Genomic DNA, 13,974 nt, shown 5'->3' with positions numbered 1-13,974 from the left:
TCGCCTGTCAGGCCCTGCACTTTCCCCATGCAGGTGGCAGCTTCTCCTCCTGCGTCTCCTCCCGAGTCCTGGTGGTCACTTCTCCTCCCCCCCAATCAGGAGTTAGAACTCATGGCCAATCGGGTCTTAGGACTGCCAGCCAATAGGGACTCAGGACCCACTTCCTGATTGGCTGTGAGGCGAAACACGAAGCCATTAGCACTATTAATTCGCTAATGTCACACAACTTGGCGGGCTTTGGGCGCAGTGCTTTGAGCCCAAAGCTCACCCTTTTTGAAGCCTCCGGCTCTAATCATGTGCTTCTTAAAAAAAAAAACATTGGAATCCATGCGTCAGGCACCCTGCACGTAGATTAGGGGTCGGGCGCATGGATTAGGGGGGGAGACGCCCCTGCGCGCCTAATGGAAGGGCCGCCACTGCATACCATACTCCCGAAACCTGCATAGTGGAAATAAAAACAATGTTTATGCACTATTCTAGTCAAAGCTATCATTGCTGTTTTCATTTCTATTAATCCATAAAGCTGCATCAGCTGGAGCATCAATTAAAATTTCTCCTTCAGCAGCAGTTCTTAGCCGTGCAGGAAAAAACATGATATATAACATTTTCAACTTCTGCAAAACATTTTTAATTTCCTGGAAATTAGCTATCTTTCTTTGCAACTATGGAAAAAATATCCTTTGTACCATGTATTTTAATTTCCTGATTATTCGGGTTAATTAATTAATTTGACTAGTATTGATTGTGGCACTCTCTCAGGTGGAAAGGGGGGGGGGTCAGAACTCTGTTTATACATCCAAAATCGTTTTACCTCCTTTTGTCTTTTCTTCTTTTTTCTTAGTATTTCACATGAATCTGGTCTGAAAAAAAATCAACAACCAAATATGGAAACCGTTGAGCTTGGAAGTGTATGTAATAATCTAGAGGATGTTCAGAAAAGACACAATAACAATACAGAAATGAATAGTAAGTGCCTAGTCAAGACTGGACAGGAAAATGGCCTGGAAATTGAAAAGCTTGCATCCATTTTAAGATTAGCTCAAGAAGTCCACACTGAACAAAGAAAGGATATTTGTTTAAGAAATCAGGGGTCAGTGGACCACTGCAGTCATGTTTCTGTCCTTCAGTGTGATCAAACAGAAAACAGAGTAAGAAATGAATCCCTTTGCCCTTCAGACAACATATTACATAAAGACTGTAAATCTTTAAAACATTCAGATAGCAAAGAGCCTTTGGAAAACAGTACTATGGATTTACTGGGTGCAAATAAACAAACAAGGTCAGTAAAATTACAGGATGACGATATTACACAACAGCAGCACTACATTTTCCTAACAAGCTTTTCTGAAACTAAAGTGGAAAAGGAAACTGGAAATGTCTATATTGAAAGGAATCTACACAGTTCTATGGAGAACAAAAACATGGCACTTACAGTAAATGACTCACATGCTAGTGAGACCAGTAAGCCACATTTCATTCGACAATGTTGGTAGTTTATTCTTTGGAAATATACAATACATAGTGCTAGTAGTATAATAGAGGCAAAGTTGAGAGTAACAGTCACTAAATTAAGTGGAAAATCCAATATAAGTGGAATAATTATTTTTTTTTGTAGAATATTTTTTTATTAAACAAGTTAGGTTTATGTATATTCAGTGCAATATTCAAATAAAGGTCTTGATACAAATCTCATGTTGGTAATAAAAGTTTTTTTTGTACAGCCAGCATGTCTAAGTGTAATTTTTATGGTCTTTAAACCCAACTTTGACATTGTAACTAAATCTTCACCAACAAAATAATTGCATAATTATAAATAAGGGTAGAGAGGGAGGAGAGTAATGAGACATAGGAAAGTGAAAGGAGTAGGTAAAGGAAAATAAAAATGAGCCACTACGGTAAAGTGCAGATACTGGTACCAACATCCCACAGATATTTTGCACAAAAAAGGGAAATACAGGAGACTAGATCCCCAGCTATCAAGTCTCCAAAAAATGAAACAGGACTTTCTAGGTACCTTAAACACATAGAAATATACAAAAGGTATAAAAATATATACATTTTTATTTAACACATAAGTGAGTTAAAATTAGTCAAATGGAATGCATGTCCAAAAAGTTTGTTTCCAACTAAGAAGCATATAAATATAGCCAAACATAGCTAAACAACTATTTCAGACGGTAGAGGTTATATACACTCAAAAGGCACAATCACATAGAAACTTCTAAAATTAAGCGTTTTTTGTCCCCAATATGTCTCACAGGTAGTGACCCGCTTCTTCAGGAGGATGATTTTTATAGTCACTCAGTTGAGGTGCATCAGGCGTCCAGTACAGCAGAACAGCCCCGCCAAACACAACACTCCCCCCGGCGGACGGGGGACTAAAAACCTTTCAAGCCAGGGTAACGTTCTATGTTGCGGTACTATCATGCAGATTGAGCCTGATATCTTCCTCTGGGAGGATTCGTAAACCATATATGGCTATTCCTTACCTCCAGTTCATACAGTAAAATGCTGGTAATTTTAACACCAGGATATATATATATATATTGCTCCTGCAATTGGTGAAGTACTTCGCCTAATCTCCACCCTGGCTTGCACTCTATGGCCACATTAATTAGAAGGTATTTTTTTACTGGAGAGTGTTGTGTTTGGTGGGGCTGTTCTGCTGTACTGGACGCCTGATGCACCTCTATTAAGTGATTATAACAATCATCCTCCTGAAAAATTGGGTCACTACCTGGTTAACGTTTAGTAGTAAAATCTGTAAAATCTGTTTTACTAGCTCCTCTATTTTATTCAAATAAAATACCCTTATAGTGGGACCCCCTTCCCCCACACTGGAAGGATTCAATTCTCTTTAAAGCGGAACTAAACTCTCTTAAACAACACTGACTATTTAAAGTACTTATATTGTTAGCGTTAGTAAATCGATAGGCAAGTATATCATATTTACTTATTTTAAAGTGTTTTTTTATAACATCTAAGCTGTGAGATTTAGAGCTTTTACACTAGAGCTGTATGAAGATGGCCACCTCCAACTTTGGTAAGTTGCCCCATAAGAATGAATGGCAGAATGTTCCCGAATGTTCAAAACTAGACTGTTTGCTTCCAACTGCCAACATTTCTTAGCTGCTGCCACACCCACACCACGCACACACACACGTGTGTTCTATATAGTCTCTTTTGCTTTGGATTCTACTTAGGCTTACAAGAATAAAAACTTTTGCATTTTTATCTGTAAAAAGTGGAAAAAAGGAAAGGAAAAAAAAGGTATACGGGGTACAGGAAGAAGCTGCATTACTTACTTCACTCCCTTCTCTAGCCACCTCTAATGCTGTTCTCTTCTCCCTCCAAAATTATCACTAACAAAGCAAAGCTATAAACCCTGTATTATTGTATGTGGTGGGGACAATAATGTGACTAAAGAAGAGAGTATCTTAAGCCCCGTACACACGTACCGATGGTCGGCTTACAAATGTTCCTCTTTTCTCCCCGGGATGTCGGTGTCTGCTGAAAAGTGCAAAGACAGCACAAGGACAGCACAAGAATTTTGTCCGCCGACTGCAGAAGTGATGTCATGTAATGGTTAACTTTCCCTGTGTTTTCTATTTTCTGAGCATGCCCAGTCTTGCAAATCTGCGGTCTGTCGGCCGAATTGTGTACTGACAGGCGAACAATCGTCCGTTCTGGTGTCGGCATACAAATATTTTCATGTTTGCACGAAAGACTTTTGTCCGCGGATTGTGCGCAGACATCTGTCGGAGGCACCATACTAACACGCGTACAATCGGCAGATCCTTCGTCCACCGACGTTTGTATGCCGACGATCGGTACGTGTGTACGGGCCTTTAGAGAAAAGACTGTGGGGGACTGGTTGTACTGCTGGAGGAACACTGCTGGAGTAAAAAACAAGGTAGGTAATGCAGCCTATTTTGCAACTCCCTGTACTTAATGAGCATTTAATCCTACTGGTTTGGGGGGCATTGCAAGAGTATTTAAGTGTATTGGGCAATTCATTCTATGATATAAATGCAAAGAGGAGGTTTCAGGTATATGACTGGATGCTATCACTAAAATAGCTGTTGTATTCCAAGTGTTCTGTCAGCAGTCAGATTTTTCACCCAGCAGCAAGCTTTCACAGCAGAGAAAGTGTGGTAGCGTGCCCTGATCACCACTAAACCCACATATATAAATGCTGTGGACAGCTGACACTAATGTATGAGGTCTGGCTACCAGGTAAAATGTAGACCCAGAGCCTCCAGGCTCCAGAACAGGACTTAAGATTCAGACCAAACAAAAGTTTTGTTTGTTCCATCTCAGACACACACCACAGAGCCTCACACCATGTGTAGATGAGAAACCTAGGTGACACATATACACTGTCAACAGTCCTGGGAGTTAATGCCTTACACCAGATAAAAATAAATGTTGTTCCACATTTTAAGTATTCCTCACCTATAGCTGAGCCATTTCTGACCCTAACTGCTTCCCACCAAGCCACTGTACATAAACGGATGGGTGGGAGCTTCCCCGTTTTGATTGGATGTACCTGTACGGAGCTCAGAACAGGTGCCCACAAGACTGCGCAGTGATGCAATTTTGTGTTCTTCAGATACAGCCAATCACAGATGGCGATATGGGCGATGTGATTGGCCCTGCCGATCACGTGATGGCTGTGTCCAATCACAGCCTTCACAGTGTAAACAGAGACATGTGTCTCTGTCAGTTCTCCCCGCTGAGCTCAATGAGAGCTCAGTGTGGGGGGGGGGGGGGGAAGCGGGGGATCCTGCAGCCTGTGCTGAGAACTCTCTGTGTAAATGATGATTTTACATAGAGAGCGGTCACAGATCACACAGACTGCAGCCATCCCCACACAGTACACCAAGCACCACTGTCCCTGTCCCATGAACATCTGTCCAAGTGTCCCCCATCAACATCTGTACCAGTGCACAAAAACATCTGCAAAAGTGTGACATCAACATCTGTCAGTGTCCGCTGGTGGACGATCAACACCTGTCAAAGTGTACAAGTGCACAAAAACATCGGTCAGTGTACCAGTGTCCCACAAATAAATAAAACATTTAAAGCACCATGTCCCTTCTGTGCAAAGACAAACGCACACATTGGTCCCGTACGCATACGTAAATGGCGATGGCACCACAAATGTGAGGTATCGCAGTGAACGTCAGAGCGAGAGCAATAATTCTAGCACCGGACATCCTGTGTAACTCTAAACTGGTAATCAATAAAGGCTTATAAAGCGTCCCCTATGTAGATTTTTAAATACTAAAATTTGGTGCTATTTCACAAGCGTGTGCAATTTTAAAGCCTGACTTTTTGTATCTATTATCCAGTGCAACGCCAAATTTTTTCCAAAAATGTGGGCATTATATTGTCTTTGTGTGCATTGAAATTCATTAAAATGTATTGATGAGTTAGTGTGTAAAATTGCATTAGAAAACTGCTGCGCAAATGCCGTGTAACATAAAAATTTGCAAAACTCACCATTTTATTCTCTAGAGCAGTGATGACGAACCTTGGCACCCCAGATGTTTTGGAACTATATTTCCCATAATGCTCATGCATTCTGCATTGTAGATGAGCATCATGGGAAATGTAGTTTCAAAACATCTGGGGTGCCAAGGTTTGTCATCACTGCTCTAGGGCCTCTGCTACAAAAATATATGTTTGGGGGTTCTAAGTAATTTTCTAGTAAAAAATACTGATTTTTACTTGTAAATAAACAGTGTTGGAAGAAGGCCTAGTCTTAAAACTGGATAATGACTGAAGGTACTCCTTGGATGTTTCACCTCTCTGTGTGGCCAGGCTGTGCAAAAGTCTCACACATGTGGTATCGCCATACTAAGGAGGAGTAGCAGAATATGTTTTGGGGTGTAGTTGCCAATGCCGTGTGTGAGAAATAACTTAATATGCCATTTTTGTGAAAAAGAAAAATGTAATTTCTTCATTTTCCGAAGAAGTGTGGGGAAAAAATTACAACATCCATGCCTCTTACTAAATACCTTGGATGGTCTGCTTTCCAAAAAGGGTCATTTGGGGGTATCTGTACTGTCTAGACATGTTAGGGCCTCAAGAAATTACATAGGCCATCAGTACATCAGGTGTGATCAATTTTCAATGATTGTTACTATAGCTTGTAGACACCTGGTACTATAGCACGTAAATTTTACACAATTATTTGGGTTATTTTTACCAAAGAAATGTAGCAGTTTATTTTGGTCAAAATTTATGAAGAAAAATTGCTTATTTGCAAAATTGTATAACAGAAACTAAGAAAAATGCATTTTTGTTTTCAAACTTTTGTCTTTTTTTATTTGTAGCACAAAAAATAAAAAACCGCGACAGCACTGAATGCTGAAAATTGGCTTGGGCAGGAAGGGGGTGAAAGTGCCCAGCATTGAGGTGGTTAAAGAGGTTGATAACAAATCCCTCAAATGGTCTTTATTATAAAATCTGACTGCAGAGACCAGTCCTTTACACTTTTCCAAGGAAGAAACCTTTCTCCTGCATACAGATCAGCATTGAGAGAAGGTCCCAGCATGTCCCAGCACTCAGTACACTAGAGCAAAGATAAGCGGATATCTCACTACTAACGACTGTTGTAAAGAGGGAAATAGCCATTCATTCTTGGCTCCCTGTAGTAAGATCATATTTTTTTTGCACTATTTTGTGTTGTCTCCAAATGCTGGCACCTTATTGTCTACAAACCACATGAATTTTGAGCCATTGTGGTTCTTTTGGGACCAAGGCAATACTATCCCTATTATGGACTTGAGCTCCCCCATTTGTATACATAGCTGAAAAAGGTAATACTTTTGTTTGTCACCAGTTATCTTGTAATGGGCCTACAAGCTCAGACCTGATCTTTTTACTATTAATATATTGAAATAATTTTTTGGTTTGTTCTACGTATGAAAAGGTACACAATTAACAAAAATAATTTGTTTTTTCCTGTACAAGATAAATTTTGGAGTTTGTCCCTTTGAGAATTTTCATACGAAAATTCAGAAATCGGCTGTAGAAAGTTCTGTACATACTATACGAAAATCGTACGAAAATTCTTTGGACGAAAATGTTCACCCAATTTTCTTATAGTGTGTATGAGCCTTAAGTCTTGGAGAACAGTCCTCAGCCTTGATTAATTAGCTCTTTAACCACTTCAAAACCAGTCTTTTAGGCACTTCCAGCCCTTGCCAATTTTCAGCGCTGCCGTACTTTGAATGACCATTGCGTGGTCCTGCAACACTGTACCCAAACAAAATTTTTATCATCATTTTGTTCTCACAAATTGAGCTTTCTTTTTGTGGTATTTAATCACCACTGGATTTTTGGTTTGGTGACGACATCACGGAGCTGGTGGATGTTAGAGACCTTGCGCTCCTCCACCTTCCGTTTGAGGATGCCCCACAGATGCTCAAAAGGGTTTAGGTCTGGAGACATGCTTGGCCAGTCCATCACCTTTACCCTCAGCTTCTTTAGCGAGGCAGTGGTCATCTAGGAGGTGCGTTTGGGGTCGTTATGTTGGAATATTGCCCTGTGGTCCAGTCACCGAAGGGAGGGGATCATGCTCTGTTTCGGTATGTCACAGTACATGCTGGCATTCATGGTTCCCTCAATGAACTGTAGCTCCCCAGTGCCGGCAGCACTCATGCAGCCCCAGACCATGACCCTCCCACCACCATGCTTGACTGTAGGCAAGACACACTTGTCTTTGTACTCCTCACCTGGTTGCCACCACACACGCTTGACACCATCTAAACCAAATAAGTTTATCTTGGTCTCATCAGACCCTAGGACATGGTTCCAGTAATCCATGTCCTTAGTCTGCTTGTCTTCAGCAAACTGTTTGTGGGCTTTCTTGTGCATCATCTTTATAAGAGGCTTCCTTCTGGAACGACAGCCATGCAGACCAATTTGATGCAGTGGGCGGTGTATGATCTAAGCATTGACAGGCTGACCTCCCACCCCTTTAACCTCTGCAGCAATGCTGGCAGCACTCATACATCTATTTTCCAAAGACAACCTCTGGATAGGATGCTGAGCGTGTGCACTCAACTTCTTTGGTCGACCATGGCAAGGCCTGTTCTGAGTGGAACCTGTCTTGTTAAACCGCTGTATGATCTTGGCCACCCTGCTGCAGCTAAGTTTCAGGGTCTTGGCAATCTTCTTAAAGCCTAGGCCATTTTTATGTAAAGCAACAATTGTTTTTTTCAGATCCTTCGAGAGTTCTTCGCCATGAGGTGCCATGTTAAACTTTCAGTGACCAGTATGAGAGAGTGAGAGCGATAACAACAAATTTAACAAACCTACTCCCCATTCACACCTGAGACCTTGTAACACTAACGAGTCACATGAAACCGGGAGGGAAAATGGCTAATTGGGCCCAATTTGGACATTTTCACTTAGGGGTGTACTCACTTGTGTTGCTAATAATTATTAAAATACCCATGCTATGGTTTCAATTATAAGTGCTCGATAAATATTGTGAATCAACTACGTGAAAAGTTGAAGCTGCTGCTATAGTGTAAGGTGCTAAACCTCTAGATACTAAACCAATTAAATAAATATACAGCGCTGCTTCTAAATCACAAAAATCACAGTGCAAAATCGCAATATAACAATCAATAGATAATGTTAAATAAAAGAGGTCAATAAAAAATGGTAAATAAAAAAAAAAACGGGGACAGCGGTGTTACTTAGTTACATAGTTAGTGAGGTTGAAAAAAGACATCCGTCCATCCAGTTCAACCTATGATGTGTGTGTGTGTTTGCTGTTAACCGTACATTGTATACCCCTGTATGTTGTGGTCTTTAAGGTGCCCATCTAATAGTTTTTTGAAACTATCAATGCTCCCTGCTGATACGACTGCTTGTGGAAGAGAATTCCACATCCTTACCGCTCTTACAGTGAAGATTCCCTTATGCACTTTAAGGTTAAACCGCTTTTCCTCTAGTTTTAGTGAGTGGCCACGTGTCTTATTGTATTTCCTTTCTCTGAATAGTTTGTTCCTTATGCTAGGGTCGCCAGTACAGTATTTGTACATTGTTATCATATCCCCCCTCAATTGTCTCTTCTCCAGAGAGAATAAGTTCAGTGCTTGTAGTCTTTCCTCATAACACAAAATGAGGTGATGTCCTCCATTCCCCTAATTATTTTTGTTGCCCTTCTTCCAGCACATCCTTCCTGAAGACCGTTGCCCAGAACTGGACAGCATACTCCAGATGTGGCGGGACCAGAGTCTTGTAGAGCGGGAGAATAATCTCTTTATTTCTGGAGTGAATCCCCTTTTTTATGCATCCCAGTATTCTGTTGGCTTTGCTTGCAGCGGCTTGGCATTGCATGCCACTGCCAAACCTGTTGTCTACCAGTACCCCCAGGTCCTTTTCCATCCTAGACTCACCCAGAGGTTCCCCCCACCCCCCTAGTGAGTAGCTTGCTTTCTGGTTTCTGACACCCAAGTGCATTACTTTACATTTTTCAACATTAAACCTCATCTGCCATGTAGTTGCCCACCCCATTATTTTGTTCAGGTCCGCTTGTAAGGTTTCCACATCCTGCATAGAAGATATTGGCATGCCTAGTTTAGTATCTGCAAATACTGAGATTGTACTAGATATCCCTTCCTCTAGATCATTTATGAATAAATAAAACAGAAATGGTCCCAGGACAGAACCCCGGGGGACCCCACTTTCCACACCCGCCCAATCTGAGTACTCCCCATTAATCACCACCCTCTGGACTCTCCCCTGGAGCCAGTTCTCTATCCAGGTACTCACCTTATGGTCCATACCTACCTTCCTTAGTTTGTACAGTAAGCGTTTGTGGGGGAACGGTGTCATAGGCCTTTGCAAAGTCCAGATACACCACATCCACAGGCTTTCCTTTATCTAGGTTGCAGCTCACTTCATCGTAGAAGGTTAATAGATTGGTTTGGCAAGAACGATTTTTCATGAATCCGCGCTGATTACTACTAATAATACCATTTTCATTACTAAAGTCTTGTATGTGGTCCGTTAACATCCCCTCCAAAATCTTGCAGACTACAGATGTTAGGCTGACCGACCTATAGTTACCCGGGATATATCTCGGCCCCTTTTTAAATATTGGTACCACGTTGGCTTTTTTCCAATCAGCTGGCACCATACCCGTATGTAAACTATCCTTAAAGATCAAGAATAATGGTCTGGCAATCACCTGGCTGAGCTCTTTGAGAACCCTCGGGTGCAAGCCATCCGGTTCCGGTGATTTATTTATGTTAAGTTTCTCTAGTTTAGTTCTAAGTCTATCTTCTGTTAGCCATGACGGCAATTCCTGAGGTGTGTTGTTTATTTTGGCCTTACAAGCTGGGTTCGTGTAGCCCCCCTATTCTTTTGTGAAGACTGAAGAGAAGAAATTATTTAACACTTCTGCCTTTTCTCTGTCCTCAGTCGCCATATTTCCTTTGTCATCTTTTATGGGGCCAATGTGTTCTGGCCTCGCTTTCTTACTGTTTATATACTTAAAGAATTTCTTGGGGTTCTTTTTACTCTCCTCCGCTATATGTCTCTCGTGATCTATTTTAGCCGCCCTGATTTCGTCTTTACATTTCTTATTGCACTCTTTGTAATGCTTAAATGCTGCCAATGACCCCTCAGTCTTTTATTTTTTGAAGGCCTTTTCTTTAGCACTAATATGCATTTTTATGTTGGAGTTTAGCCACCCAGGGTTTAGTTTTGCTCTTTTAAATTTATTTCCCTTTGGAATGCACTGGCAAATCCCCTTGTTAAGTATGCTCTTGAAGCACTCCCATTTTTCCTCCGTGTTCTTTGTTCCCAGGGTTCTATCCCATTTGATATTTTCTAGCAGCGAGCGCAGTTTTGGGAAATTGGCTCTTTTGAAATTCAGTGTCCTTATATTACCCTTGTGTTTCCTATTACTGTAATTAATACTGAAACTTATTGACCTATGGTCACTGTTTCCTAAGTTGCCCCGTATTTCTATATCCGTGCGCAGGTCTGTATTGTTGGTAATCAGTAGGTCAAGTACCGCATTGTTTCTTGTCGGTGCATTCACCATCTGACCCATGAAATTGTCATTGTTACTCATTATCCGGTGGTTGGAACGCACACCATTCCACTGGCGTTTATATGCTTGGATTCATGCACTAATTATAATTGTATTTGCTTTTAACTTTTTAATAAAATATACAGTATTACACTATGGGCACCTTTTTTCTGTTACATCTGCTTGATGAGCGCCTTGTGATTGTAGGAATTATAGAGGATCATATCCGGCTTCAGAGAGCATTCCATATCTAACATCCTATGATTGGAGAAGGAGGGGAATTTCAACTATATATGTGTTGTGCCTGGGAGAACTATATGCCTGCTTGATATATACCTCTGGTATGCACTTGTATTTTTATTTAACATTGTCTATTGATTGTTATATTGCGATTTTGCACTGTGATTTTTTTGATTTAGAAGCAGCACTGTATATTTATTTCATTGGTTTATTAATGGCTGTGTGTTGAGTTATTTTGAGGGGACAGAAAATTTACACTGTTATACAAGCTGTACACTCAATACTTTACGTTGTAGCAAAGTGTAATTTGTTCAGTGTTGTTACATGAAAAGATATAATAAAATATGTACAAAAATGTGAGGGGTATACTCACTTTTGTGAGATACTGTATATGAAAACATTTTACTAAATGAAATTGATTCATTCAGGTTGTTTTGTTGTGATTAGCTGTGATTGTCCACATCTAATCAAATGGCACAGATGGGCTGTGATTGGCCCGGTCTGTACCATGTGATCACTGTGGCCAATTACAGCTAGCAACACAATTGTACACAATGGACACCTTGAAAGGAAGCTATACATTGTTTTCAACTGTCATGTGACCTGCTGTGATTGGTTACATTGGTCACATGGTATCGGCTGCATGCCGGTACAAGGATAAGTCATCGATGGCATGCAATCCAGGAGGACGTCATATGACGTCCATTCGGATCAAAGAGAGGCTGGTCCCAGCATCATTCAGCCATAGGCTGGGCAGGAATCAGTTAAGGCTCCATTCACACCTGGGCATTTGCGATTGAATGTCAAATCGCACAATGCTTGTTCAGGTGCCATTCATTTTTAATGGCACCTAAATGCGGGTGCGATTCTGCCGTGATTGCCGCGTGATAAATCACAAGAAACTAGAATCTGTGCAAGGAGCGGAGTCACAGCATAGTGTTCAGCAGTCTGTTTAATCATATTATAGTCCCAATTCCATTGGGGGTCTGCTTCCCAATATGTGGCAGCTGCACTGCCTTCTAGCAGGCAAAGCACTCAGTACACTCAGGAAAATTCCATCAGACAATAAAAAGGTTTAAAGTCTTTACAGGAGACCCTCAAGGCTTGGGAGGGGGTCTTGACCTCTGGAGATTCTCAGAGTTTCTTTCTCATGAACTCTTAAGCTAACCTCCTGCTTGCCTTTTAAGGGGGCTTCAGGACCAAGGATGGCCATCTGCTTCTCATGCCAGGTGGCCCAGGGACTCCTGGGGCTCACGTTGTCTGACTCAGGGGCTCTAGTATTGGGTGGTGAGGAGTCCAGACTGTCTGCATCTGGAAGGCCTGCTTCCTCTTATCACTTCAATTAGTTGTTCCTTGGACAGGTCCCTGCAGTTGAGGCCTAGCTTCTGAGCCTTTAAACTCCCCACAGTTCAATTCCTATACTCCCTACCCCTGGCCAGGTCCAAGGTTAGGGTGCTACCGTTTTCCATCCACTTGAGTATTTTGATCCTGCTGCAGCTACCATTTTGTGGCAGAGGTGTGGGCAAAACAGAGCACACACAGAGATGAGGAGGGGTTTAAGACTCTTGACCCAAGGTGACCACTACACACACACACACACAGGAGTTGATTTACTAAAATTGGAGAGTGTCAAATCTGGTGTAGCTCAGCATTGAAGCTAATCAGCTTCCCGGTTTTCTTTTTTTTTTTTTTTGTCAAAGCTTAAAATGGAGTTCAACCCTGGAATTTTTTTTTTTTTTAAAAATACCCCCGGGACAGTCAGGGCTAGTGCATTCCACAATGGCTAGCCTCTGATCTGTCCCGGGTTGCACTTACCTGTTAGGACAAATACTTACCTTGAAAAAGTCTTGTCCAGCGCTGCCATCTCAGATGTGGGCAGCTTGAAGCCAGCGCGATCCTCTTCGGCGTCCTCTTCCGCCTTCTTCGGTCCCACGATGCCCTGCGCCGGCCCCGCCGTCACTTCCGGGGCGCGGGCATCATCCCTCCACAGCTTCTGGGCATGCCCAGAAGCTGTTTAGAAGGGGATGACACGCGCGCCCCGGAATTGACGTCGGGGCAGGTGCAGGCGCAATGATTCATTCAATCATTGCAAAGCTAGGAAGTGACGACAGGCCACGGCCGAGGAAGGAGGAAGAAGGAAGTAAGGTAAGTATTTTTTCTTCGCTACAAGGTAAGTAAAAAAAAAAAAAAAATGCGATTAGCCATTTGTTTTTCAGGTGACCCGGAGCGAGAAGATGGAGGTAAGTATAAAATTAGGGTGGAACTCCACTTTAATTGAACAAGCTAAAGTTAGAAGCTGATTGGCTACCATGTGCAGCTGCACCAGATTTTGCACTCTCCGATTTTAGTAAATCAACTCCACTGTGTCACAGACAAAACTACTGTATCTGGTATACTTAATGTGAGTAACAAGGTGATAGATATACTTCTGTCAGTGGTCTTTAAACATACAGTATTGTACATATACTGTATAAACCCAGAGGCTATGGGCAACAACAGCAAACTATTAACCACTTGCCGACTACCCCACACAGATTTACTGCGGCAGGGCGGCTCGGCTGCGCATAATCACATAGATCTACGTGATTATGTACACGCGGTCTCGCCGGCCTCCCGCGATCTTCACAGAAACTGACAGAAGACCCGCCTGCTTATGTAAATAAAGCAGG

At 41.9% G+C, this 13,974-nt stretch overlaps 1 protein-coding gene across 1 annotated transcript in view; it reads left to right on the top strand.

Annotated features, from left to right (window-relative positions):
• Nucleotides 1-1,571, top strand: part of PKD1L1 (polycystin 1 like 1, transient receptor potential channel interacting) — a gene marked incomplete at its 5' end in the record, with an annotated part of 292,229 nt that extends 290,658 nt beyond the window's left edge. The window contains one exon of the mRNA XM_082258926.1: nucleotides 842-1,571. Within this exon, the coding sequence (XP_082115052.1) occupies nucleotides 842-1,493 (652 nt within the window). The 3' untranslated portion in view covers nucleotides 1,494-1,571. The remainder of the gene's footprint in view (nucleotides 1-841) is intronic.
• Between the last annotated feature and the right edge of the window lie 12,403 nt (nucleotides 1,572-13,974).

The sequence above is a fragment of the Pelophylax lessonae genome, assembly GCF_965119305.1.
Source record: "Pelophylax lessonae genome assembly, chromosome: 5".
In the NCBI taxonomy this organism is placed as follows: domain Eukaryota; kingdom Metazoa; phylum Chordata; class Amphibia; order Anura; family Ranidae; genus Pelophylax; species Pelophylax lessonae.
This window is presented reverse-complemented; position numbering and strand designations above follow the sequence as displayed.